At 46.5% G+C, this 25,860-nt stretch overlaps 1 protein-coding gene across 13 annotated transcripts in view; it reads right to left on the minus strand.

The window, feature by feature from the left end:
• The window catches only part of MCC (MCC regulator of Wnt signaling pathway), a 302,034-nt gene that overhangs the window by 16,273 nt on the left and 259,901 nt on the right, over positions 1-25,860 (minus strand). For 7 of the 13 annotated variants that reach the window (XM_077895338.1, XM_077895348.1, XM_077895343.1 and 4 more), the window contains 4 exons: positions 23,541-23,774; positions 18,387-18,487; positions 7,566-7,688; positions 392-5,993 (listed from right to left, as the gene is read on the minus strand). In XM_077895338.1, the coding sequence (XP_077751464.1) occupies positions 5,813-5,993; positions 7,566-7,688; positions 18,387-18,487; positions 23,541-23,774 (639 nt within the window). In that variant the 3' untranslated portion in view covers positions 392-5,812. Of the gene's footprint in view, positions 1-391; positions 5,994-7,565; positions 7,689-16,744; positions 18,264-18,386; positions 18,488-23,540; positions 23,775-25,860 lie in introns of those variants that run through there. The other 6 variants (XR_013378031.1, XR_013378032.1, XR_013378029.1 and 3 more) reach the window with 5 other exon arrangements.

A 25,860-nucleotide genomic window follows, 5' to 3' on the forward strand; every position in this document is an offset into this window, starting at 1 on the left:
TGTATTCTCATGAATAAATAAATAAAATCTTAAAAAAAGAAAATTTTAAGAGGGGACCAAGGTATTACACTTTGCTTTCATACTGAGAGCTGACCACATTTCAGGAAAATTGTCTTCTAATAGACATGTTGCAACGCTCCTTGCCATCTTTTTGTCGTCAGGTTGACTTTAATAAATAACTTCCCATTCATACCAAATTTTCAAAGGCAGCCAAATAGAAATTGGCGATAAACGAGGTTCTTTGACTGTTTTGACCTAATACAGTGTCTTGTAGTCCCCAGCTTTGACTAGGACTTTCAATTTAATGTGAAGTAGCACAGGTTTGACATTTATATGTTCAACTGGATTGCAGAAGGACAGCCTTATTACCATTTAATGAACACAGTTAAAGTACATGGAATTAGAAATATTTATTCAGAATATAAGAATGTAAAATATTATAAATGTCTCTGTATAAATAAATGGAGTTTTTTAAAAAACAATCCTATATCAAATAACACAAAGTAGCTATTTTACAGCGGCTAAAAACTAAAGGCATCTGGAAACATTTAAAGCATACAAGTGAAGAATCTAAAAAATTACAAGGTATAGTACAATGTTAAGGGGCAACTTTAAAATGAGACTTTCAGTACAAACAGTAGAACAATACTGACAAATGCAAACTTAGTCACATGTGCTTTAATAACTGACAGTACATTCCAGCAAGTTTTTCTAATTCAGGTGGTTTAAAAGGAGCACATTTTCAAATAATAGGAAACTTAAATCTCATGCAAAGTAAATAAGTCTTGATAATATGTCTAGAAACTGATTAGGCATAGAAAAATGAACATGTGTCATCTTTGCATTACATTCAAAGGAAAGCAGATTATTAGGGGCCCTCATTTACTTGGCAGTCCTTGACATGAGCACTCAGTGAATTCTGTGAGTTCTACAAGTAGAACACTTCCCACATGGATTTGATTTGCAGAAAGTGCAAGAATGAATGGCACAGCAAGAGCTAACTAATAGCAGGTCATTGGTGTGAACGTGGAGGAATTTTTGTTGGTGGCTTGCTTCATTCTGCTCATCAGTGGATAAGTGATTTGTAGCCACCTTGACTATGGAAAAATCAAGCACTACTAGTCAAGGATCTAGTTATTCAATAGCAGTTGCTGTTATGGGCCAGAATGATTTCTTGTCTTGGTCACATGCAAGAGCTCACTCAGATGCAAGATGGTTGATAAAGAATTTATCTAATATAACTCAAAAAAATGCAGCCATTGGATGTGAAATGGTCTTCCTCTGTACAGGAATTGGTAAAGCAAGAATGCATGTACAGCTGCTTTTCAGCTTGTATTCTTTTCCATTTTTATATTTTAACAGCCATCTAGTGCTCAGGGATGATATGGTGGCAGCAGCCAGCATTGCAATGATAGTTCTGGTTCCAATTCTAAAAAGTCAATGTTTGGCGGCTTAAGACATGTATCTATTGTTAGAAAGTTCAAGTGTGTGAAACAGGGAACTTCAGAAGGCCACAGATTGAGCTGTCTTCAACCTGGCCAATATAAACACAAAGTTTCAATGAACCAGAATAGGATTTGGATAAACTTCAGTGAGAAATAGGTGTGCAGCAAGTAGAATCTGTATCATTTCTTGCCAAACTGGCCATTCCATGTAGATAAATAGAAAAATATTTGCTATAGGATTTATTTTGGAGTTTAAAAAAAAATGCTGTTCTACAAAGCTGTCACTTATGGCAGAAAAATAAACTTAAAAATGTTACTTATGCTCCCTTCCCTCTCAAAAAACCTTGGCAATCCTATGACTACAGCCTAATTAAATTCATTGCAGAAATTTCATTCATCAGAATTCTCTACCTTTTGGCCTCTACAAACTTTTTTAAGATTTTATTTATTTATTCATGAGAGATAGAGAGAGAGAGAGAGGCAGAGACACAGGTAGAGGGAGAAGCAGGCTCCATAGAGGGAGCCTGATGTGGGACTTGATCCTAGGGCTCCAGGATCATGCCCTGGGTGGAAGGCAGGCACTAAACCGCTGAGCCACCCAGGCATCCCTCTACAAACTTTCTAACTATATGTCTTGTTATATCTAGGAATTTGGTATAGCTGTAAACTTAGCATGATCGTTTCGCTTTACATAGTTTCATGGCTGAGACATAACTCCCAGTTAGGTGTTTGTAAATGGTTTATAAGTTTTAGGGATCCTTAGGAGTTTCATATGTCATTAATCCAAAGTTTTGGGTGTTTTCAGTACTCCTGATGTCTTTCTCACTACCTAAAACATGAGCGTGATATCCAGACTCTTGAGGGTTTTAATATAATTGATAGAAGTAAAAAAAAAAAAAAAAAAAAATTGCAGGATAACTTTTGTGGTCCATAAGAACACCTTTAGAAGGGAACAAGGCAGCTACAGAGATTTTTAATTCATGCCAGTGGCATAGTCCAGGCCAGATGAGGTAAAACTATGGGGTGTTTTTTTTTTTTTTCCCCTCTCTCTCCATTTAAAATAATGTGATCAATATGTAGGTAAGGGACTGGGAGATTTTCACATAGTTTCAAGTTCTTAGGATGAGGCCATAGTAAGGACTTTACTACTTTAACAGTTTTCAAAAAGAAATTGCATAGGCTCTAATTTGGACTGCCTTTCTGGAGTAGTCAAGGCTCTAATTTAAAGTTCTCTGAGATCCCTGTTAAAGTATTGCTGCAGGCTCAGAGGAAGAGTTAGCAACAAGTGCAAGCATCTCAAAGGAGAATTAGGCAATTATGTTTAACTGGTACTTAATTTTTTATTAACTTAACATTCCAGTTTCAGGCAGCATGGATATTAACTTCAGAAAGCTGACATGCTTGCAAATAAGAGTGAATCTGTAACAGTTAATTACCTGCATTGGCAATGATGAAATAAATATCTAGTGTACCTCTGGGGCTAGAGCAAGAGAGGGAGGAGGGGCATGATAAGTCTCAACTGTCTGATCACTTAAGATACTGAATCATAAATAACTTCTGCTCTAAGTCTCAAAGAGGGATCTTACCACCTGCAAGTCCATAGCAGTTTGCAGCTGGTGCAGGTGGTGTTTAGCAGAACATCAGATGCACTGCTAGGCCCACACACTGATGCCACTTCAGCCACAGGCGGAAGTCTCTCTTGCTTATGATTTTTTCCTTAATTTAGCAGTGGGACATAGATTCCAAGGGAACTGTAAAATGGATCCTTTCTTCCCATGCTTGTTTCTCTAAGAGCCAAAGATGGAGCAGAGAAGGTAAATTCCTAAAAGGGGTAACCATTGAGGGAAGTAGAAACAAAAACATGGAAGTTTGAAGACTTAACCTCAGACAAATTAAATCCATACACTGTCTACCTATGATGGAGAGGTTAATATAAACTTCTATTTAGAAAGAAAAACTCAGCTTAAAAAGTATTCGAGTACCTGCAATTATTTATTTAATCAATGTGGCTTTACTGGGCCCCGCAAGTAGCATAAACAAATGCCTGTTGGTTCAGCTTCAACAAGGATCTTGTCTTAGGGAGTATTTGAAAAATACAAGGAGTAGCTATTTAATTGCTTTTTAAAATTCCACACGTTTATAAAAGTAACATTCTTTCTGGGGAAATATTTTTACCCAATCACCACATATTTAAAAGTATTACATTGAAGTATAAATTCGAAAGGAGGCCAGGTAGGGTCAGTCATATTGGGGCTTATAATGGAGGAGCTGAGACCTCCTGGGTCTGGAAGAGTTAGTTACATGACCCTAAAAGGAGGAGTTCTCTTTTAACTTGGACCAAGAATGGTAGATGGAAGTCAGCAGGCAGGATTGTATCCTTGTGTCAGCCACACTTTACAGTGTTCGTGAAAAGGAAAGCTATCTGTTTTGATGCCTGTTCAGTCACAAAAGGGAAAGCCACGAATGTTCCCCACCTTGGACAGAGCGCTATCTCCCCTTGGCAAACTGGAAAAATGGGGAAAACCAACATTTTGTCTTCTGAACCTTTTTTTTTTTGCACATAACTTTTTCAGCCACATTTTCCTTATGACAAAATGAAATTTTATCTGAAGTATATAAAAATTGATTTAAAGAAATCAAAAGAACTTTGACTAAATGGTAGATTCATAACAGAAACAGGAGCCTGGGGGCACTTTCACAGTGATCAAAGCAGCCAAAAGCTGGTCCTTTCAGACTGGTAAGATTTTTTTGGTTTTGGGTGATTTTTTTTTTTTTTTTTTTTTTTGGTAAGATGGACAGCCTACTGCTGGCCTAAGAAAGAAGGGTGGTTGCTTTTGGGATAGAATTGCTCAAACTGCTCTGCCCTCCTAGGTGGTGGCTGGAGTGGCCTTCACTATAGCAAAGAAGGCTGGTAAACTTGTATCAGGTTGTCTGAAATCAGATCTTCAGCTCATGGACATTGGGACTCTAATGTGGTGACCTGGTCATAAACAAAACTGTCATTTCTGGCATTGGGATATAATTCTCAGGGGACCTTGGGTAGCTCTTCAACTCAGAATGAAAGGCAAGTGGTCCTTTAAAATGTATCCATGTAGGGTAACTACAGAAGAATTGAAAGATGAGGTGGACTAATGAATTTAAGATGGAGAAAGAATTTCAGGAAAAAGAATTCAGGTACTTTGGTCCTGGCCCAGCCCTGTCAGCAGTTTGCTTGAAATTTAATCTGTTCAAGTACCGTATACTAACCACCACTTCAGGGTTGGGGATGGATAAAAGGAGGCCTCAACAACCATTCCTTCACCCCGTGCCCTTTTGGAAGTAAAGTTCAGTAGCAGTCTTTAAATAAGTAGGATCACCTGCAAAACACTTGGTGTCCTGTGTCTTGCCCTTAGAGAAAGAGAGGCAGGTCCAGAGCTACATGTGTACTCATGTGGATGAATTTTGATTCCTGCAGAATAGCAATTATGTGGTGCCCTGAGGTGGGCAAAAGTACTAACAATGCTCCTCTGCTCTTGAGGAAAGATAGTCCTATTAATATAGATGGTGGAACTAAAATTCTATCTCAGCTCTAAGTCTTGGCTTTAATAAGGCTACACTGGGAGGGAAAATCCGACAGTCAAAAGAAAGTGTCCTTCCCAGCCCTACCTCCACAGTGAGAGGTGAAAGAAGTGCTCATTCTCCCAAACAGAATCGTTCAGCCATAGCCCTGGGGTTGCCTGACCTGTAACTTTAAATGTATCTGGGACTGTAACCCCTATGTACCATCCCCCTGTAATCTCCTCGGAGCACGTCTGAGTGACAGCCTGTCTCTCAGAGCTGGTACGTGGGTCTTGAAAGCCAAATCCTGGTTGCACAGTAAACAAATCAGCAGTTCCAGAGGCCAAAGACACCTTCTCCCACTCCCACATGTGTGTCTGTGTTTATCCCTGAAGAAAGAAAGAAAGGAGAAACTGGGGATGTGAAAGACCAGATCACTACCAAAAGAGAAGAGAAGAAAGGACCATCTTATAAAACAAATGCCAAGGGTACCACTGATGCACAACCTTCAGAACGGGTAGGAGAGTGACTGCCAGTGCTAAAAGCAAAAGCAAGGCCTACTGAGCATGGCACACAGAGCAGGTATTTACACACTGTCCATGGTCCCAGAAGGGGAGGCACAAGATCCTCTGGGGAGAGTACATGGTATCACCAGGCCACTCATCGCCAGAGCTGAGTCCATGGTACTCTGTTATGCAGGTGCTGACCTACCTGCTAGCCTTCCCTTTTGTCACTCTCCCACCAGGTGCTCTGTCTCCCAGGGCCCTTCTCTCCCCGGTGACCTGCTAGAGTTTGGCTTCCACAGGCAGAGCTTTGTGCCCAACTGCCAATTAAAGTGAAGTCTCATTGGTGTGTGGCCTTGAGTTCTCCTCCTCCAGCAGAGCTATTCTTTGCTTGAGCATCCTCACTTGGGTCTCGTGTCTCTCCACCATGGCCATCATCTGAGACTCCAACTTCTTCAGTTTGTTTTGATGCTTCTTCTTTGCTTTTTCATAGGCAGCCACCAGGTTGCTGTGGGGTGGGGGTGGGGGGGAGAGTGGAGAGAAGGAAGAGTCATCTGACTAGTGTTGAGACACTCGCTGTTCTGTCTGCTGGGTAACCAGATCCAGAGAGGTCACTCGGCCTCTAAAGTAAGAATCTGAAACCGAGTATTCCACACTGGTGGCCATTCACCTGCTGGTTTAACTACAGTTAGTTTCCATGCTAGAGGCTAGTCCCTCATTAGGAAGGGTGTTAACCAACAACTCAGACTAGCCACATCCCAAACGGGATAAAGGCAGCTGAATTCCAGAATTCTGTTATTTAAATAGAAATAATGAGTCTGTTGTTCATGGGTCAAGTGTAAGTTAGCAGGTATGTTCCTTAAGCCCTGCAGTCTAAGTGACCGCACCTAGGAGGAGTGCGGAGAGACTCTGATGCCTTCTCTTTACACTTTGGGCTGATGGGATTCAGAGCATAGGGCCATAAACTACGGTGCTCACCAAACACAGAATACAAAGTGTCTGCACTGTCTTCCCAAGAGCCTGGCGGTAAGAGAGCAGGAGGTAAGTCCAAGGCTGGGTAAGTCCTAAACCTATTCTGGTCCAAACTAGCACCCCCGTCCCTTCCATGTAGTCAGGTCCTCCCGGTGTGGTCTGAGGACCCAACTCCCAGGGATTCCCAAGACCCTCTCAGGGAGAGGCCTCAGACACCCCTCAGGTCCACATGAAGCTCGGTGTTCCCTTGATTTCAGAACAGTACATTGCCTGTGAAGTGGAGGTGCTAATCTAGCTGCTTTCTGTTAAACCAGACATTAAAGAGATTTGCAAATTGTAAAAATAGTGCCACTTTTCTAATGATCTTTTTGGAAATAGGTCTTTTTTTTTTAATGAATGCCAGTGTGTTACATGTAATGAAATTATTTATTTATTTATTTATTTATTTATTTATTTAGTAAATGAGTAAAAATTCAGAAAAATTTGTCTCAGTTTTTCATCAACAGATAATTTCTGGGAACAGAGTTCTTTGAGGTCCTTAGGTTTTCGTGAGCTTCCGTAAAGAGATCCAGAGCCCAAAAAACTTGAGCTTGTCTCACAGCAGTGCTCTGTAGTGTTCCATGGGATACTTAACATTCCTCACACAGGGGCATCTGGCTGGCCCAGCTGGTAGAGTACCTCTTGATCTCAGGGTCATGGGTTTGAGCCCCACGATGGGGGCAGAATTTACTTAAAAATAAATAAAAAAATAAATGTTGCTCATATAAAAGTTAAAGAGCTAGTTTTGTTTGGAAAATATTGGCTTAAGCACAATTTTTTATTTTAATTGTATGACTTCTCAGAACTTTTATTGTATAAATTGTTAAGGGGATTATAGTATGCTGCATTTCCCAAACACATCTGAGGCCCCAAGGACAAGCCTTTACTGAACATTTCTTAGTTTTCTATGAAACACTTTGGGAAATGATGTATTAGGGAAGGCCAGGCTTGCCGGAGGGTGGCAGACTGGTGAGGACTTTCCCTTCCCTGTTCCCTAGGGATGGCTCCCAGCAATTAAGGAAATACCCTCCCTGGGCCTCCACTGGGAATCCTCAAATGGAGAGTTTACCTGTTGGCCCGCTTTAGGTCATTAACGAACTCCGCTGATTGCTGGTGCCGGATTTCACTGCTCTTGGTGAGTCTTTCCAAGGCGCTCACCAACTCTTGAACTCTGGCCTTCAACTTCTTTTCTCTGTATTGAGGAGAGACATGGCATGCTTTGAGTAACCCAACAAGATCGGGGCTATTCCCTTTGGAGTGGTGGCAGAGAGGAGGAAGGTTCAGCTTGCCAAGTCAAAAGGCAGGTACTAAAAAGGTACTAGAGGTACCTCGAGGTCCCCCCAGAACCAGAACATCTCAGCACTGCATTCCTGAAGGCTGATTTGAGCGCACGTTCTTTAACGGTAAGGGCCCTTTACAGAGCTCAGATCTCAGTATATGTCACAAAGGAACAAGACAGAAGGTTGTAGAATGTGGAATCTGAGCCAATCCAGAAGTTCCTTTCTGCCATGGGCATACCAAATGCTCAGCAACAAGTGCAGCTTGACACAAAACCTCATCTGGGTTCCACACCCCTCTTTGCCAAGTGTGCCAGTAAGCATCTCTTAAATCACTGATTTGAGAAGAGGAGCCTCTGGTCTGGGCGGCCACCTTGGACAAGTGCCTAGTCCGTGAAATCAACATGATCCTAACTGCAAAAACAAAAAACAATAGTGATAGAGCAGAAATTGATACTCTCCTTTTAAAGTTCCTTGGTTCCCCTTTAAAGTACTAAATTAAGGGTGCCTGGGTGGCTCAGTCGGCTAAGCGTCAGCATTTGGCTCAGGTCATGATCCTGGGGTCCTGGGATGGAGTCCTGCATAGGGCTCCTTGCTCAGTGGGGAACCTGCTTCTCCCTCCCCCTCTTGCTATCCCTGTGCACTCTCTGTTAAATACATTTAAAAAAAAATAAAGTACTTAAATTAGATTTGCACTTTGACAGCCTCCCTCCCCCAAGGCTTCAAGTTCCATGGGCTCTTTTTACTCCTGGAATATCCCCAAGTAAGGGGCTTCGGGCTCTGTTACAGGAGGTTTGTAGTGACCAATGGGCTTACTGCCTTCCTCTGATTCCCCGGAGCAGAAGACCTGGGCAGGGAAACAGTAACAAGCACCCTCCCTAAAGAGGTCCCCCTGTCCCAGGCACAGTATCCCTGCATAGTCACCGGGCCCTGTGCAGATCTGCTCGCATGCAGCACAATCTCATCTGTTTTATTTAAGCTCAGCAGGCTCCCAAACTGGCATGTAGTGTCTTACCCAAACGTATCCCCAGTGCTGAGCACCACGCCTGGGTGACAGCAGCTCAGTGACGAGTTGTTAAAGCAGCTCCAGCACAACTCCCTGAAGGTATCTGATTCCTTGGAGCATCATGAGAAACCAGACTGATGGAAGAAATAACTCTAAAAATGATTCATGGAAGGCAATCTAGGAGTATCTAGCAAAATAAAAAATGAACATACCCCTTGACGAGGCAATCTGATTTCTAGTTTTTCTTACAGGGTGTGTAGGTGTGTAAAGACACATGAGATTACGTGGGTTTACTTCAGTATTGGTTACAACAGCTGAGAATGGGAATCAATTGGGGGACTGGTTAAATTCCACAAGATATAATGGTTCTATTGAAATACCTGCAGTCATTTTTAAAAAGCTCAGATCAACATACACTGGCATGGAAAAGTGTTTGGTAAACAAGTCAAGGAGGCCAGTTTTGCAAAAACAACTAAAAATCTGAATGTGAATGGCTGAGATACTCTAACAATACACCTGAAAGCTACCCACTATTCAACAATGGGTGACTCCTGGAAGGGGGTGAATGAAGGCTTTCCTTTTCTACTTTCCTCACTTCTGCATTGCTTGAAGATTTTATAATTTTGTATGCTTTCTGTAAAGTGTGAGAGCCAGTCTCAATGGTAACACTTCCTGTAGGAGGGTTGGGGGGGGTGGCCTCCAGGTGGAAGGCTCTCAGGGGCTCAAATGGTTCCGCCCTTCCCGGCTTTTCAAATCTCTTTTACATTTCCGCCTCCAGCTACTATAAGCTCAAGTCAAGCTTTTCAAGCTCCTTAAAGAACTGCAACACAAAAATCTAGCCTTGCTTTTGTGAGGATGGGGGGGAGGGGGGCAGTGTTTAAATGAAACCTAACAACCAGCTCTGAATCCGAGGACTCCTGATTCCTAGCATATCCTCCCACCCACTCTAAGGAAGCCGGAGCCAGAGCAGCTGCAGAGGAATTCCTGAGGAATGTGTCTCTCCTGGGCCCGAGCCGCCACCAGGAAATCTCAGATCTGGCTGCATTTCCTGCTGAAATCCAGAGAGGGACTGTTTCCTAGCAGAAGGGAGAAGGGTCTTGGGAGAGTGGTGCCCTACAGACAGCCCTCTGTTGCTGAGGGAAGGCCAGGAAAACAGGAAGACTTCTCCAGCTTCTCTCTGGCTATAAAGAATGGGGAAGGGGTTTTTGTTCTACGTTTTGTTACTGTTTCGATTCTTTTCTTTCATTCAAAAGTGGATTTAATGATGTAAAGGGGAAAAAAATTGTATAGGGAATTTAAAGTATCACCATGAACTCAAATTCAGAGCACAAACTGCCCAGAACACCCTTTCCCACTCCCCAGTTACATCCACACCCGCTGCCCCACCTGATGAGAGCACAGAAATCCCAGCCTCACCACAAAACAGGGTTCCTTTGCCCAGTACCCAGGCCCCTGGGGGATCGGAGGGAACTTTCTGGACCTGGCAGGCTCTAATGGGGGACCCAACCTGGGAAGGTAGGAGAGGCCCTCAAAGACCCTGCCCAACCCAAACCCCCGCCTCAGGGGAGGGGGCAGACGCCCTGGGAGCTGAGAACTGCCCCCCACAGAACTCCCTGGGCCTCAGAAAGGAGATGGAAGCACACTTGTTTGTACAGTGTCCAGGACAGAACTAGGGTGCTGATTTATTTTTTTGAAGATTTTATTTATTTATTCATGAGAGACACACAGAATGAGGCAGGCTCCCTGCAGGGAGCCTGATGTGGCACTGGATCCCAGGACCCCAGGATCACAACCTGCGCCAAAGGCAGATGCTCAACCACTGAGCGACCCAGGCATCTCCAGGATGCTTATTTATTTAAGAATATGAAGATGAGGCCAAACCTCAAACCTAAACCTAAAATGTGGGTTACTTTACCTGTTTTCATTCGAGTGAGGCAAACACCTAGAGTATGAGTCTTCCCTCCCAAGTGTTGTTCATGGACTGAAACTAAGCCACTTTGAAGGAACAGTGAAAGGGGATTTTACCTCCATTTTGATCTTTGTACTTTTTAATTAAGGTTTTCTTTCCAGGGCAGCCCGGGTGGCTCAGCGGTTTAGCGCCGCCTTCAGCCCAGGGCCTGATCCTGGAGACCCGAGATCGAGTCCCACGTCGGGCTCCCTGCACGGAGCCTGCTTCTCCCTCTACCTGTGTCTCTGCCTCTCTCTGTGTCTCTCATGAATAAATAAAATCTTAAAAAAAAAAAAAGTTTTTCTTTCCAGCTCGTTACTTAACTCAGACAAAAGATCAACACGCAAAGCATCCCCTGAGGGAACTGAAACTATCCCTCAAAAGCAACGACGGCCCCCATGAGCCAACAAGACCCCAAGACCATGATGGATCAGATCTTTAGTGCACAGTTGCACATCCCCACAGACTTCTGTCCCACCTGTTCCTTATCTAGACCTCGGAGTATTTTCAGCACTTCAGAGGCAGCATTTATGATGTTAGTCCGCTGCCTTCCCAGTGTTGGCCTCACTGAAGTAAATTCCTTTCCTGTTTCACCACTTGTCTCTCTTTGGATTTTGTCAGTGCAAGTGGTAGAACCTGGCCTGTTTGGGGGCCAAGGAGCACTTGTGGGTCCAGACCCACACCTCCTGGAAGGCAGCCGAGTCGTGGTGGCCGAGCACCCAGGATGTGGCTGGCCTGAACTCAGATGTGTGCCAGAAGTGTAAATACGCACCAGAATTTAAAGGGTTGGATTTGAACAAAAAGAATGAAATACTGATTACAGGTTGAAATGATATTTTGGATATACTGGGCAAAACATTTTTATTTTTAAGTTTCAAATGTGGCTACTAGACCATTTAAAATTACCCATGTGGCTTGCATTTGTGTCTGGTGTCCTACCACCAGTGGGCAGCGCTGCTCCGGGGCCAGGGCATGTGTGCAGCACAGCACCAAGGGCCCTGGATTCTGCCTCAGTAGGTTTGGGGTGAGGCCCAGAACCACATTTTAAAAAGCACCCAGGTGATTCTATCTACCAAGCAGATCTGGGAAACTGGTTCTGGCAAAGTGTTCTTCTTCACCTGGTGCCGTGGATGACCTCCATTCAGTCTCAGGAGGCTCTGGACTTAAACATGAACCAACACGCAGGGGCACACTTTCTGGAAGCCTACCGTTTTCCTCAGCTCGAAGTTAGACGGGGATGAAAATCCAGGTCCCTTTGGAACCTCAACCATTTATGTCCTGTTCCTTCTGGTTTCTAGTTGTGATCTTCTTGGCCTTCAGCCGAGAAGAAGTATAGTTTGTCCAGGTAAGGTAAATAAGGCTAACTCAAGCACTTTCCTGGGCTCCACACAGGTAAGAGAGTAAAGCTTACCCCTACGTGTTCCATTTGCCCCTCCACTGTTTTCTGGAGTGCCCAGGACGGCATAATCCCATCCTCCCTCCTTGTCTTCTGACTCAGGAACACGCCTGCAGTGGCAGGTGGAAAGTCACTGTGGGGTCACACTGCAAGGCCCCGTGGCACCTGCCTGCGCCTGGAGTGGCATCTCCGGCTCCACCCAAAGTGATGGTTCTTCCAGGGGCCAAGGGTCCTGCCAACCTCTCTCTGACCACATTGCCAGCGGGTGGTTTCTCTTTTCAAAGACAGCGCCGGGTAGGGTACTGCCTGGGTGGGGTACGGCCACAGAGCCCGGGAGGTGCAAGGCAGGGCTCTCTGGCCCCCAGGGAGGCGTATGCTATTACCAAGATGAAAAGACCAGGGCTGGCCAGTAATGGCAAGACCGAGCACGGTAGGCAGTGCAGGAGCAAGGGGTCGGGGGCTCAGGGGCGCCTCCCGTGGGGCCATCATCAGGCCAAGCCACGGGGGACACGGCCACACAGCCCCAAGGCCCACAATTGCTCATTAGATACAATTAGTCATGGAGGGAGCTGTGGGCACAGGTGACTCCTCTGTCCCTCGCCTCCCACATTTAGCCCTATAGGCTGGTCTCCACTGCCACAGCTCATGAGGTCGCCTGGGACCTTGGGATCTGGGGTGCGGGTCTGTCTGGACCTCACTTCCCTGCCCCGCAGGCCTTCACTCCCTGCTGCCTGCATTCCAGTCGCACCAGCATCCCCCCCCGCCCCCCCCCGCCCCCCCCCCCCCCCCCCCCCCCCCCCCCCCCCGTCTTCTGCACGGATCCTCCCTGGCTGCTGCCTTGAAACCCCAAGTACTGAGGATGCAGGCGGAGATCGTAATTTGTGTCCTATCCTTTCTTTACTTGCCTCTCTCCATTCCCATTTATGCTCCTAAAAACTCTATGTGCTGAAAACTTCCAACTCATTATGTCCAGGCCTTCCCTTGGATCTCTGGACTTCTCTATTTGACATCTCAACTTAACAGGCATCTTCTACTTAACCTGCCTGGAGTAGGACCTTCCAGACCATCCTTCCGTCAGCGACAGCAACACTGCTGCCCAGCTACCCACACCAGTGTTGAGTAAACCCGTCTCCTCCCTTTCCTGGTCCTCCACCTGCCCTCAACAACCCCTGGAGGGCAGTACTACTAGCATTTTGCAGATGCAATTAAAGCCCCAAACAGCTGATTTTAAAATAAGGAGATTATTCTGGGTAGACCTGACCTAGTTAGGTGAGCCCTTAAAAGGCGCTGGGCTCTACTGAGAAGAGATTTAAAGCTGGCAGGGGATCTGATGAGTGGGAGGTTCTCCTTGCTGACTCTCAGGAGGGGAGGGGTGGTGAGAAAGGCATGTCAGAGACCTCGTGGGGCCAAGTTCCCACGGGTCAACAGCCAGCAAGTAGAGCTTCAGATGAGAACATGGCCCTAAGCAGAGAAGCCAGTCATGCGGTGCCCAGCTTCTGACCCACAGTCACAGGACACTGTAAGCTACTAAATGGGTGTTGTTTTAAGCCACTAAGCTTGTGGTGATTTGTTACACAGCAACAGAACACTAATCCAGGGTAACCATCAGATTTATACCTTACAAAGTCACTTGGTTTGGCTGCAGGACTTCCCCTATTACTGAGGCCTCAGGAGCACACGGATGTGCTTGGGAGTCTCCTGCCTCAAACCAGGTCCCTACACAACAATCTTCTCTGGCTAGCTTGCCTGTTCTCAACCAACTCCAGTTTGAGTGACTGGTCACCCTGCTGTGAAACATCTCTTCTTGACTCTTGTGTTCTTCCTGCTGGTAGATGTGTCAAGGTCTGTCATCGAGGTCTCTGCCTCATGAGTGACTTGCATGCTGGTGCAGGTCTGTGGGCCAGGGAAGGGGGAACGGGAGGCTTCCCATTCTGTCTCTGAACTCTGAGACCCTGCCTCCTGCACCTGCCTGTTCCTGTGTGGGCCAGCTCCCCTCCCAATAGGGCACATCTGGGTCCCCCAGAGCTGGTGTCTCATGACCACACCAGTCAGGTGAGGCCCACTTGCCCCAGATGTCTCCTCGCAGGGATAAGACACACGGCCTCTCTCCAAACAACAGTGGCTTGTTACTCATCAAAGAGAGAAAAAGATGTCTCTGCAATCCTTTGCCTGACAAGTTGGGCACATCTGGTCCCTGGACAGAGTGGCCACTTTCATGTGTAAAGGCAGCATTTTACAGAATGATCCTGGTGGGCCTGGGAGCCTGGGACTGAATGCCCCGAGCCTCCTGCAGCAGCAGGGTGGCTGGTCGGTACAGGTGGCCATGGTGGAGCTGGAGCCAGGGCCTGGTCTCCTACCAAGTGGGATCCTGCCACATGGATGTGGAATCATCTGAGGTGGTCACCACATCACCAGGCCCCTTCCTTTTTTTTTTTTTTTTTAAGATTTTACTTATTCATGATAGACACAAAGAGAGAGGCAGAGGTGTAGGCAGAGTCTGTGGGACTCAATCCCAAGACCTGGGATCATGCCCTGAGCCAAAGGCAGACACTCAACCACTGAGCCACCCGGGCATCCCACCGCCCCCTTCCCAACTCTTTCTTGTCCTCTAGCACTGAAGAGTCCAGCATCCCTACCTTTTAACCAGTATGACCCGGGGTCTGTGTGTTAGAGGAGGTTTGCCTCCTGACCCCTGGCAGTTCACTTCCCCTCGGCATCTGGTAGACAGATGTACTAGGGGTGCAAAGGTTCCCATCTGCCCACACCAAGCACACTACAGTGGACTGAGTGTTCAGGTGAGCCCACATGAGCGGGCTCCGCTCATACCCATCTGTAAGCACCTGTGCTAGCATGCGGAGGTCCAGCAGAGAAGGTGAAGGCAAGCAATGTCCCCACTGCTTCCCTATGTGACTACTCAGCTTTGCTGTGCCCGTTCCCATGCCACCCTCATCATACAGAGAACAACACCTGCTCCTCACTGCCTCCCCAGAATATGATGGAGATAAAACAGCCTCTCCTCTCAGCTGTGCTAGGTCCCAAAGACAGGCTACACAAACACCATGTCACTACAAAGACGACTCATTTCTGAAAATACACTCTCAATTGCATCTTTACAGTTCACTTCCCTGCTGGAAAGGTCATTCATGGAAATAGTAGACTAACAGCAAGAGAGGGATTTGAGATGAAGAAGGGTTTTGTGGCATGCATCTTGTGCAGAACACAGCAAAGATCAGGTGCCTCAGTAAGAAAACCTGTCCTGTGCAAGCCTGGAAACCTGGTCATCCAGATGGGTTTGATGGTAACACTGGAGCCAGTAAAGTGCAGTAATGTTCATGCAAGTGGAGGGAATGGAATCAGACCAGATGGGAGGCACGCAGTAAATGTGTGATTGTCTGGAGTCCTGGTTTGGTTCCAAGCAGAAGGGAGGGCGTTGCTGGGCTGCAAAGAACTGGTGGAAGCTGAAGTCCGGCAAAATAGCCAGCGGGGAGGCTTGCCTGGGACAGGACCATGACCTAGAACCAGCCACCAGGATGCCACAAGGCACCTTCCAGAGGAGTTTCTCCTCCAGAAAAGGCCACTGCTGAGCCTGTTCCCAAAACCCCTCTCCACTCCTGCTCTTTGCAGCCTGGATGCCTGGGCCTACAACTTTGGTGTTTGCAACCATCTTTTTCTAAGGGAGGGACTATTTCTGAAAATACAGGGCAGATTCCCTCAACGGACTCCAACCACAGTTTGGTAGTGATTTAAGACCTTCCAAGACGTTAGTTTCCACTTGATTTTTAAACATAAAAACACTCCCAGACCTCAGCTTTCAGGTGTCTGAATTATGTGCCCTCATGAAATGATTATTCCAGTTCCTCACCTATATTTACAGTATAATGATGTTATTTTTCTTTCTCCTGTAGCCCTGTGGGTTCTTTCTGGGCTCCATCTCTCTGGGACTGGATCAGAAATCCACACTCACCAACTTACTGGAAGCCCGAACTAATGTGGTCTCTCTGTTTCATCGGTGGAATCCTGCATCCTACTTGTGCCAGCAAAGGCCTTGGGGGTTTGGGGAATTTGAAAAATTGAGGGGCTTAATTTACTGATACAATATCCAAACAGCTCCCAGTTGGACGCGGGGAGTAGATTTGCATCCAGGTTTCTGGCACAGTCATTAGGGTTTGTTGAGGTATTTTCCCTGGGCTACTTTTCTCTTCCTGCCTCAAACCAAGCAATTACAACTTAACCTCATGGCCAGAGGTGCTGGCAATGTAAAAACAGAGTTATTACAACTTGGAAGGAAAGACACAAAGGGACAGTGAGTAAATCAGGAAGGCAGTGAAGTTCCCCCCACAAGGCAGCCTTCCATCCATCCCCAGCTTGGAGGCCACACTGTAACAATCTGCCCCAGCTGCATCAGGACAGCAGACTGAGTGGCTACTGTAGCTGGCTTCTCCTACCCCAAATCCCCAGAAATAATGGGAAACCCATTTTTAAATATACTCAAGCATGTCAGGAGAGCAAGGAGTGTTCTTTGTATACCCGAAACCATGAGCAATCATAAAAAATAAAAGGCAGATTTTTATTCTTCTTGAAAAGGGAAACCACAACTCAAGATGCACAGAGAAGAAAGCTGCTATGAAAGGAGGAAGGAGATTCAGAGGTGATCCAACCAAAGGTGCCAGCCATGCAAGCAGGAGGGGACCAGACACTTGGGCCCGTATGCATAGAGAGGTTGTCATCAGCCAGCAGGACAGGAAGCCCAAAAGTTGGGCTTATGACCCCAAACCAAAAGTCACAAAACTCAACTCTAAAAAGAACTCACATGTGAGAAAACAGAGTTAATACAGCAAACAGAAGAACATTTTTAGAATATATGTAATAAATATCCTCAGATAGCCTTATTGTTAAAAAAGAGGGATAAATTTCATCACCAAAATGAAAAAACTCAACATAGAAGCTACACATCACAATGGATATAGCTGGGAATGAATTCGTGGGCTGGAAAGATGAGACAAAGAACCTTTCCAGAATAGCTACATGAGCTCCTATACATTTGAAATGTTAACTGGTTTAATCTGAGATGTGTTGTAAGTGTAAAATACATACCAGATTTGAAGACTTAGGGAAGAAGAAAAATGAGGAGAAGGAAGAAAAACGATCTTATACATCAGTATAAGATACTGTTAGATAGATACATAAGTATAAGATACTGTTTAAAATACAGTATTTTTAAAAAAAAATACTGATTACATATTGAAATGGTATTTTGGATACACTGGATAAATAAAATAAATTAGAGTGGATTTACCACTTTCTTTTTACTTTTTTTTTTTTTTTTAAGTAGGCTCCATTACTAGCATGGACCCCAACGCAGGGCCCTGAACTCACAACCTAGAGATCAAGACCTGAGCTGAGATGAAGAGTCAGACGCTTAACCGACTGAACCACCCAGTCACCTGCCTTTTACTTTTTTTTTTTTTTAGAATTTATTTATTTATTTATGATAGTCACACGGAAAGAGAGAGAGAGGCAGAGACACAGGCAGAGGAAGAAGCAGACTCCATGCACCAGGAGCCCGATGTGGGACTCGATCCCGGGTCTCCAGGATCATGCCATGGGCCAAAGGCAGGTGCTAAACCACTGCGCCACCCAGGGATCCCTCCTTTTTCTTTTTGAATTTGATCACTAGAGAATGTGAAATCTCCCAGGTGGCTTACATTCTGTGCCTACTGGACAGCATTACAAAAGGATGGTGGGATGATGCAAATTATGATGGGGGAGACAGATCCAGGTGGGTCAGTGTGTTTCTCCTTGCAGAAGGAAAGGAAGAAGGGAGGGGAAGAAACACTGACACTAGAGGAAAAATGTCCAGGACTAAAGAAATACACACATAGGCCTTCTGATTGGGAAGAGCCAGTGATGTTGAAAGGAAGTGTTGCCACCAAGTTGGGTATGAGACAGAGATGACTGTTGGATCATCGCCATTTAACACTGTCTTGAAGTTCTAGTCAATGCAAGAGCATGACAGAAAAGCAAAGAGTGAGACATCTTCTACTTGCAGGTGAAATGACTGCCTATATGCTCTCCCCGTCACTCCCTTTCAACAAGCCTGGCACCAGCAGGGCCTCTTCTTCACGGTGATCCTCCCAGGCCTGGGGAAAAGTAGAGCATATCAACCCCTGCTCCTTCCCTGTGATGACCCACAAAGAGCTGACATGGGCAGCCAAGAGAAGTGGGAATGCATTGCTCACCAGGGCCGTGGGACTGGTGCTTACCTACGGATGGCGCTGGCGAACTCCGCAGGCAGCTCGCTGTCGCTACACGTTGTCCTTAGTTCAGCCAGTGACAGAGCTGGAGAGGCAGCATCAGCACATTCCTGTGGACAGCAGACACATTCTGGTTAGCCCTGGGGCCAAGCCTGAGTGCACCTTGGAAGCGTAAGACAGCTCTGCTCCACTTATCAGGACTTTTGTAGGCCGGCTGGTGGGTAATGGGGACTCCCAGTATGCTCTGAGCACTCCACACATGTCCTCCCGGACTTGATCATCATGGTGACCCTTTGAGGCAAATACTATCATTATCCCCATTTACTAAGGAGAAAACTAAGGCACAGAGTAGTTATGTTGCCCCAAGTCATCAGCTAGGACATGGTGGAACCAGGATTCAAACCCAACTCAGCTGGCTACAGATCTGTGCTCTTCACCACTGGGTTAAGCTTGTGATTCATAAAAGACAAGTAGGAAATACACCTGAGTGTCTTTGTCCCTTCCCCCCACCCACTTCTTGGGAGAAGATCAATCTTTTCTAGATTTAGGAGCTTTAGTGGGTTCAGTGTAATCTTCTAGAAAACCCAGGAAAAAGGGAAGAAAACAGATGTCCACCCTCTGTGTGTGGATTTTTTAAAAGAGAGAGAAGAGAAAGAGAGACTGGGGAGGGTGGGGTGGGTGGGGTAGTGGGGCAGAGGGAGGAGGAGGGGCAGGGGGAAGGGAGAGAGAGAATCTCAAGCAGGCTTTAAACCCAGTGTGGAGCCTGATGCAGGGCTTCAAACAGAGCTCCACCTCATGACCCTGAGATCATGACCTGAGCCCAAAGCAAGAGTTGGAGGCTTTAACTGACTGAGCCTCAAAAGACCCCATTTTTTTTAATTGAAGTAATTATACTTGTAACTTGACAAGTTACATCCATTTCAGTTGTGATCCCACTCACATCTAACCTTAGACAGAATTTTGATGTCATCTAAACCCAATCATTTCATTTTATAGATGAGGAAGTGTCAGAACCAGAACTCTTAAATCCTTTTTTTTTAAACAAGGAGATTTTTTTTTTAAGATTTTATTTGTTTATTCATGAAAGACAGAGAGAGAGAGAGAGACAGAGACAGAGACATAGGCAGAGGGAGAAACAGGCTCCATGCAGGGAGCCCGACATGGAACTCGATCCTGGGGCTTCAGGATCACACCTTGAGCCAAAGGCAGGCACTAAACCGCTGAGCCATCCAGGCGTCCCAGAACTCTTAAATCCTAAACTGAATCCGGACTACTCATAAAGCAACCATCATCACCATTGGAGCACTCTACTTTCCCCCTCTGTGCAGACAGAGGGCAATGGCTGTGCTGCATAATCCAGTGGCCCAAAGGGTGCTCATCTGACCACTTGCCCAGCAAACACGTGCTGAGATCTTCAACAACCCAGGCTTGAGAATAAAAAGCTTGTGGTCCGTCGCAGAAGATGGAATATAAACAGAAAGTTGTATCTCGATGGGATTAGAACCACAAGGAAGTATAAAGTGAGTGCCAGAAGTCCAGATGACAGGAGGTCACAGGGTCTCCCTCAGCCCACTCTGGAACAGGAGGACTACACCCAGGGCTCTATGCAGCAGCACTGCCAGCCTCTGCACACCTCTCTCTGCTGTGTCCTCTGTCTACACTCCCCACCCTTCTCTGTCTTGGTCCTGCAGACCCAAGCCTCTTCCACAGGTCCCTGGCATCTGTTTTGACCCTAATGCCCTCTCTCTTTTCTTTATGCATCAGCTCCCATATGATGTTAACATTTCATAAGAGTCCTTAAAGGGTGGCTTTGTCTCACCTGGTGCCTCTCACTGAACATGTCTGGTAGGATCCACTGCAGAGAGACAAGAACTGCAAAAGCTGAAAGCAGCCTGGGTAAGACTTGGGACCCAGCTTGTTAGCTGGAGGGAAGTTTTAAAGGCAGCACAACATCCACCCTGTAGAGCCACAGTGGATGTCCTACATCCAAACCTTGCCTGCCACCTGTTTCCATAAGGCCTAAAGGCTAAGTATTGTTTTTCTATTTTAAAAAATCATGAAAAAAAGAATATTTTGTGATGAGTACAAATGCTATGAAATTTCAGTGTCCATAAATTAAGTATTGTTAGAACACAGCCCACACCTCTTTGTGTCTACACTATATGTTCACGCTACAGGTCTAGAACAGCAAAATTATGTACTTGCAGAGGAGTCTGTGTGACCCGAAAGCTGTAAGATAATGGCTTCTGGCTCTTCACAGTTTGGCAACCCCTCCTACATACAGACTGCCTGCCTCATTTACTGACAGACAAGACGAAATGAATAGCCCAGAAGGGAGATTTCATTGAACTAGTAGATGGACCTGATATTTGAAAGACAGGATAATCAGCTTACAATAATTTCATTACTTAAACACCACAAGGTACTCTTAGAAAGCTTCTTACTTGAATGTAAAAAAAAAAAAAAAAAAAAAAGGAAATAAAACCATCTGGCTTTTTTCATTAGATTTCTGTACTTTGGGGCAGCCCAGGTGGCTCAGTGGTTTTAGCACCGCCTTCAGCCCAGGGTGTGATCCTGGAGACCCAGGATCGAGTCCCACATTGGGCTCCCTGCATGGAGCCGGCTCCTCCCTCTGCCTGTGTGTCTGCCTCTCTCTCTCTCTGTCTCTCATGAATAAATAAATAAAATCTTAAAAAAAAATTTTCTGTACTTTGAAGTCATTCCACAAAACACAGTGTTTCCCCCGGTCAAAATAAACACCAAGAACTAGGAGAAAATGCTCAGCTCGTGGGCCTTCTGGCAAGAGCTCAGTGAGTCCATTTCTACCACACCCTAAGAACACACTGGAGCTCTGTCCCAGAGAGACTGCTAGCAGACTCAAATGGCTATACAAAGACTTTTAAGGTGTTGGCATGGAAGGGGAAACCCCATTATCTTGAGCCCCAGATATTACCACATGAAACTCTTCATAGGCTGCTGCCCACCTGGGCTCCTCCGGCTGGGGGCAGATGGTTTCATGGTTTCACTCTCACAGTGACCTCTCCTAAGCCCAGACTGGAGCACATCATGCCCTGCTGCAGAGCCTTCTGTGATTTCTCATTGTCCTCAGGACAACACAGCCACCTGACCTCTTTAGCCAATGTACCAATTCCTCTTCCCCCTGGGTCTTTGCTCTTGGCATTCTATTGGCTTACAGGGGACTGACTTCTCTGCCTCAACCCTCTTCGTCAGGCTGGCTGCCACACTCTACTGGCTCTGAGTCCAGGAAACCTATCCCAGATCTCCACATCTGGGCTCTATCTTGGGCCCGTGGCCTCCCATCGTGCTAGGAATTGATCCTTGGTCTTAGGTCACTGTTTGACAAATCCTCTGTTTCCCCGTCAGTGTTCCTCTCTCGGGAACAGAAACTCCTGGAGCTGCCTCTAGCACCTCATCGGGACCAGCTCCCACCTATCACATGAATGGATGATGAATGAGTAGCCAGGTCTTGGGAGAGATGGCCCAGTTGGGTGCCATGACTGTGAACTCCCTTAATTCCTCTGCTAGTGCGAGGTAGAGTGTAGCTGTGGCCCTTTGAGAAGCACATTCTGCAGTTCTCAGCTGTTTGGGGAGTGACTACTAACTGCCACACCAATCAGCAAGTCGCATCCTTTACAGGTATGAAACTCTCCCAGAGACTCCCTGCCTTTGGGCTGTAAGAAGCCACTCCTGAGATAGGCAAGTCAGCGTGTGCCCTGGATCCTGGGCTGGAAACAAACTGGGGTCAGGAGAAGCTAGCATTTATTAGGAACAGGAAGTATGATGCAGATTACAGAATGTCAGTACCCTGGGACAAGGGATGTAATTCTTCTGGGTCCTGAATATTTCAGAAAAAGACTTCTGGGCTCATGGGAGTGTGAGACGGCAAGATGACATCCCCTGTCAGCCCACGCTCTGGGACACACTGTGTCTGATCCAGGGCCTGCCTTCCTCCTCATCTGCCTCGGAGGCTTCCTCCTTCCCCCGTGCCTGACGTTTGAAATGCCAACAGAAGCTGAGGTGCCAGCATGAATGAGACAAGGACGGCGGTTAGCCAAACCGGGGTTAAATCCCGATTCTGCCATTTATTAGCAGCAAGACCCCCTCGTCTCTTGTCGGCCTTATCTCCCTCGCATAAATGGGGACACCTCCTCCTTAGAGCTGAGATTTATAGGAGGCCAACAAACGCAATCATCAGCACAGATGTGACCTACAGTAGGCCACAGGCGATGGTCGCCATGCCAAGCAGGGGGGCCAAGGAGGCAGGCCGGCGTCAGGTCACTGGGTGACAACACAGGTGACTCCCTGGATCAGACTGTGGCACAGGAAAATGCTTTAACTAGTATCTAAAGTGGGATTTTTTTTTTTAATTTTTTTTTAAAATTTATTTATGATAGTCACACACAGAGAGAGAGAGAGAGAGAGAGGCAGAGACACAGGCAGAGGGAGAAGCAGGCTCCATGCACCGGGAGCCCGATGTGGGACTCGATCCCGGGTCTCCAGGATCACGCCCTGGGCCAAAGGCAGGCGCTAAGCCGCTGTGCCACCCAGGGATCCCCTAAAGTGGGATTTTTTTTTAAGTGGGTTTGGTTTCTTTGCACTCAAATGTTACCTTCTTTAAGATATCTAGAAAGGGGAAAACCTGGGTGGCTCAGTGGTGAAGCGTCTGCTTTGGCTCAGGGCATGATCCCAGGATCCTGGGATCAAGTCCCATATCAGTCTCCCTGCAGGGAGCCTGCTTCTCCCCCTGCCTGTGTCTCTGCCTCTCTCTGTGTGTCTCTTATGAATAAATAAATAAAACCTTAAAAAAAGGGATCCCTGGGTGGCACAGCGGTTTGGCGCCTGCCTTTGGCCCAGGGCGCGATCCTGGAGACCCGGGATCGAATCCCACATCAGGCTCCCGGTGCATGGAGCCTGCTTCTCCCTCTGCCTGTGTCTCTGCCTCTCTCTCTCTCTCTGTGACTATCATAAATAAATGAAAGTTAAAAAAAAAAAAAAAAAAACCTTAAAAAAAGAAGATATCTAGAAAGGCTTGCAGTTCCCATGCAAATAAGGAAACTGAGGCTGTGGGGCAGGAGAGGTGGTGGTGGTGACCAGGTGGGAGGTAAAGGCAGAGGCTGGGGGTCCCTGCGTCCCTGCTCCTACCTTGCCAGGCTTGTCTTTGCCCCCGCTGCTGGTGGAGCTCAGTGAGCGTGTGCGCTGTTCCTTCTGTTCCTCCACTTCGGACTTCAAGTGCTCAATATGTACCAGGTAGGCCTGCTCCTGGGCCTCCCGCGTGCTCAGCTTCAGCTCCAGGGCCTTCTTCTCCTTCTCCAGTAGGTAGAGCTGAGCCTTCAGCTCGGCCATCTCCTCCTGCGGAGCACAGATGCTATGAGGTCCCTGTGCAGTGAGAGCAGAACCACACATGGAAAAGCAGGCACATGGCGAGGGGTCTGAGACTGTGACACACACACCTGCAGTGGGGTTACCACTTCGCAGGTGGGACAAGATGCTGGGGAGGAAGGAGACAAGCCAGCTGTCTCTGCCATCTAAAGGACTGATGTGTGGACAAAGGCCTGTGCTCTGTCACTCTTTGGACCAGAACGGAGATAAACAAAGGGGAGCTACAGGCTAGCAGGCTTGGTTCACTGTAAGAGAGACTGTTACAACAACCAGAACACACCTCCCCCGCCACTCCTTGCCACCCTCAATGGGCACACCTGTCTCTGTTGGAAACTGGTTTCCCGGCGTGTGTAGGCCATGCTCTATCAGTCAAAGAGGTTGGGAAGGGGGATGGTCCACACAAAGCTGTGTCTGACCAGCTCCCTTTTGATTCCCATTTCCTTTTCCCTTTTCCATGGGCTCAATCCACATACTCAACCCTCCCCAGTGGCCCCTTGGCACCCCGCAGCTGAGCCAGGTGAGTGGGGTGTACCCATACCAAGGGTATCATCTCAGCTTTTTAATCTACTTCAGGAGGCCCAAATGACATCAATGGAAACAGAGTCCTTCACAGGTGACTGCTCATCAGATTAACTCCTCAAAGGGTCTTAGAGAACTCCAAGTAGAGTTTTCTGGGGGCAAGTGAGTAAGAAGTAACACCAAAACTGGAAAATGCTGGCTTGGGACCAGGAGCCAGATAACAATAGCCACCAGCATTTACTGAGCATGTAACACTGTATTAGATGCTTACATCATTTAATTATTCCAATTTGAGGGAGGCTTTTTTTTTTATTGGAGTTCAATTTGCCAACATATAGAATAACACCCAATGCTCATCCCATCAAGTGCCCCCCTCAGTGCCCATCACCCAGTCACCCCCACCTCCCACCCTCCTCCCCTTCCACCACCCCTAGTTCGTTTCCCAGAGTTAGGAGTCTCTTGTGTTCTGTCTCCCTTTCTGATATTTCCCACTCATTTTTTTCTCCTTTATTCCTTTCACTATGTTTTATATTCCCCAAATGAAGGAGATCATATAATGTTTGTCCTTCTCCGACTGACTTATTTCACTCAGCATAATACCCTCCAGTTCCATCCACATCGAAGCAAATGGTGGATATTTGTCGTTTCTAATGGCTGAGGAATATTCCATTGTATACATAGACCACATCTTCTTTATCCATTCATCTTTTTTTTTAATATTTTATTTATTTATTCATGAGAGACACACAGAGAGAGAGGCAGAGACACAGGCAGAGGGAGAAGCAAGCTCCATGCAGGAAGCCTGATGTGGGACTTGATCCCGGGACTCCAGGATCATACCCTGGGCCAAAGGTAGGCACTAAACCGCTGAACCACCCAGGGATCCCCTCCATTCATGATCATGGTATCTCCCCTGCCAGGTAAGTATGATCCCCTCCATTCATCTTTTGATGGACACCGAGGCTCCTTCCACAGTTTGGCTATTGTGGACATTGCTGCTAGAAACATCGGGGGGCAGGTGTCCCGGCGTTTCATTGCATCTGTATCTTTGGGGTAAATCCCCAGCAGTGCAATTGCTGGGGCGTAGGGCAGATATATTTTTAACTCTTTGAGGAACCTCCACACAGTTTTCCAGAGTGGCTGCACCAGTTCACATTCCCACCAACAGTGCAAGAGGGTTCTCCTTCCTCCACATCCTCTCCAACATTTGTTGTTTCCTGTCTTATTAATTTTCCCCATTCTCACTGGTGTGAGGTGGTATCTCATTGTGGTTTTGATTTGTATTTCCCTGATGGCAAGTGATGCGGAGCATGTTCTCATGTGCATGTTGGCCATGTCTATGTCTTCCTCTGTGAGATTTCTGTTCATGTCTTTGGCCCATTTCATGATTGGATTGTTTGTTTCTTTGGTGTTGAGTTTAATAAGTTCTTTACAGATCTTGGAAACTAGCCCTTTATCTGATACGTCATTTGCAAATATCTTCTCCCATTCTGTAGGTTGTCTTGTAGTTTTGTTGACTGTTTCTTCTGCTGTGTAGAAGCTTCTTATCTTGATGAAGTCCCAA

The sequence above is a fragment of the Canis aureus genome, chromosome 4 (assembly GCF_053574225.1).
Source record: "Canis aureus isolate CA01 chromosome 4, VMU_Caureus_v.1.0, whole genome shotgun sequence".
NCBI lineage: Eukaryota > Metazoa > Chordata > Mammalia > Carnivora > Canidae > Canis > Canis aureus.